Source organism: Plasmopara halstedii (genome assembly GCF_900000015.1).
Source record: "Plasmopara halstedii genome assembly, contig: Scaffold_2386, whole genome shotgun sequence".
In the NCBI taxonomy this organism is placed as follows: Eukaryota; Oomycota; class Peronosporomycetes; order Peronosporales; family Peronosporaceae; genus Plasmopara; species Plasmopara halstedii.
In genome coordinates this window covers 713,201-714,783 of record NW_020189293.1, presented here as the reverse complement: position 1 = coordinate 714,783, position 1,583 = coordinate 713,201, and the positions used below count along the sequence as shown (strand labels likewise).

The 1,583-nt window shown below is 45.6% G+C and overlaps 1 protein-coding gene across 1 annotated transcript; it reads right to left on the bottom strand.

Moving 5' to 3' along the window:
• Window positions 1-1,180: 1,180 nt before the first annotated feature.
• PHALS_03590 (uncharacterized protein) lies at window positions 1,181-1,583 on the bottom strand (the record flags this gene model as incomplete). The annotated part of the gene is made up of 2 exons (XM_024717829.1): window positions 1,181-1,307; window positions 1,393-1,583. 2 exons carry the CDS (start codon window positions 1,581-1,583, stop codon window positions 1,181-1,183), a joined length of 318 nt encoding a protein of 105 aa, XP_024583289.1.

Genomic DNA, 1,583 nt, shown 5'->3' with positions numbered 1-1,583 from the left:
CTTTTGCCTGTCGAAACGTTCATGTGCATTCCACCTGCATCATTCATCGGTACACTGCCATCGTCTGTCTAGGCTCTCATCCATAGCGTCGCGCGCCCGTCGGATGTCACTCAATCTTATTGAGATAAGATTTTCTGCGTGGTGTAGCTGGGCTGATATCAGCAAGTGAATAAAAATGGACTGCCTGATTTCAACTACGGCTGGGGCCACTTTGTGGCGGCCTCAAAGGCACCTCGGAATTTGATAAGTTGTTAATATTGCTCGCGGTTTAGTCTGTATAGACATGTACTGCTATATTCACCGTAGAACCAATGGGTGAAATAAACACATTTCTGTCCACAGTCTTCATAGGACACTATCCAAATATCGTGTCTTATTTGAACATCTATCGTCTTTAGGGATGGCCAGCGGTAATTTTAGCCACTATGATAGCGAACACCACAGATAATGCTTGCGAAACCCTCGCTGTAAATCGATGGTTGATACTATGGCTACCGGCAAATCCATGCTGGCGAAAAGCTTTGTAGAGAAACAACTAAGCTGTGATTTTAACTGTAGTAGTGGTGCTGACAGTAGCTAGATGAACAGTGGCAGAGTTGCCGAGCGCGTCATGTAAACAATCACAAATCCAATGCGGCTTATAAAGTGTTGGAGCTGCGAGACCAGCCGTAGCTAGTTTCACACGTTCGCACATTAACTCTTACCACTTTGTTCGCAATTTTTATTAGCACATAACGACCTCAGCTTACTGCGCCGTAACCGAGGTGCTCACCTTTTGTCTTGTACAGTATTTGCACTTAAAACCCGCGCCACAGAAATCACCAGACTCTTCAGAAATTGCGTCAAAATAGGATTGGACAGCATTGGGCACTTTAAACTGGTTGATTCACCGCAAGATGCACAATTATGGTGTCCGCATTCGGCAAGCTAACTTACTGTCCCTTTTTTACGAGTGATGAGAGCTTTCTTGCTTTTATCTTGACGTTTCCCGCGAGGAGCGTGTCGGTCGACTCTGCGTGAGAGCTTCATGTCTCACAATTCTTAAGTGTGAGAGACGGGATAGGCAGAGCAAAGATGTTTGGTCTTGCTACAGGTAAAAAATCTGTAGGTATCACGGTGCTGCTTGGCAACGAAAACATTAACATTTAAACTTGGCTGAGGAGAAATTTCGCATGAAAGTTCAAAGCTCCTCCGCCATTAGCGCTCCAATCATCCCTCGCAATTGGTGGTCCTTCACATTCGCGTTAGTACCAACCGCATCCTTAAAAAGATGTAGGACTATTAATAGGTCTTGGTGTGAGCCATATCTGTACGGAGACCCTATGCGAACAAGGAGGCATTTACAGTTTCAGCAGGGGGTACACTGCCGTTTCGACTTTGCGAGTTCGTCACTCTGGATAAAATCCGCTGATTTGCTTGACGGGTAAACCACAATACAATAAATGCACACGATACGGTTTGTAAGGAGACACACTCGCTGACAAAGCTTGTAACGCTCTGCAGGTGGGAAAGTGCGAAATTTGGCGGTCAGGGTGGTCTTTATATTGAGCGTCACACCCTCTTGTGTGACTCATCAGCAACAT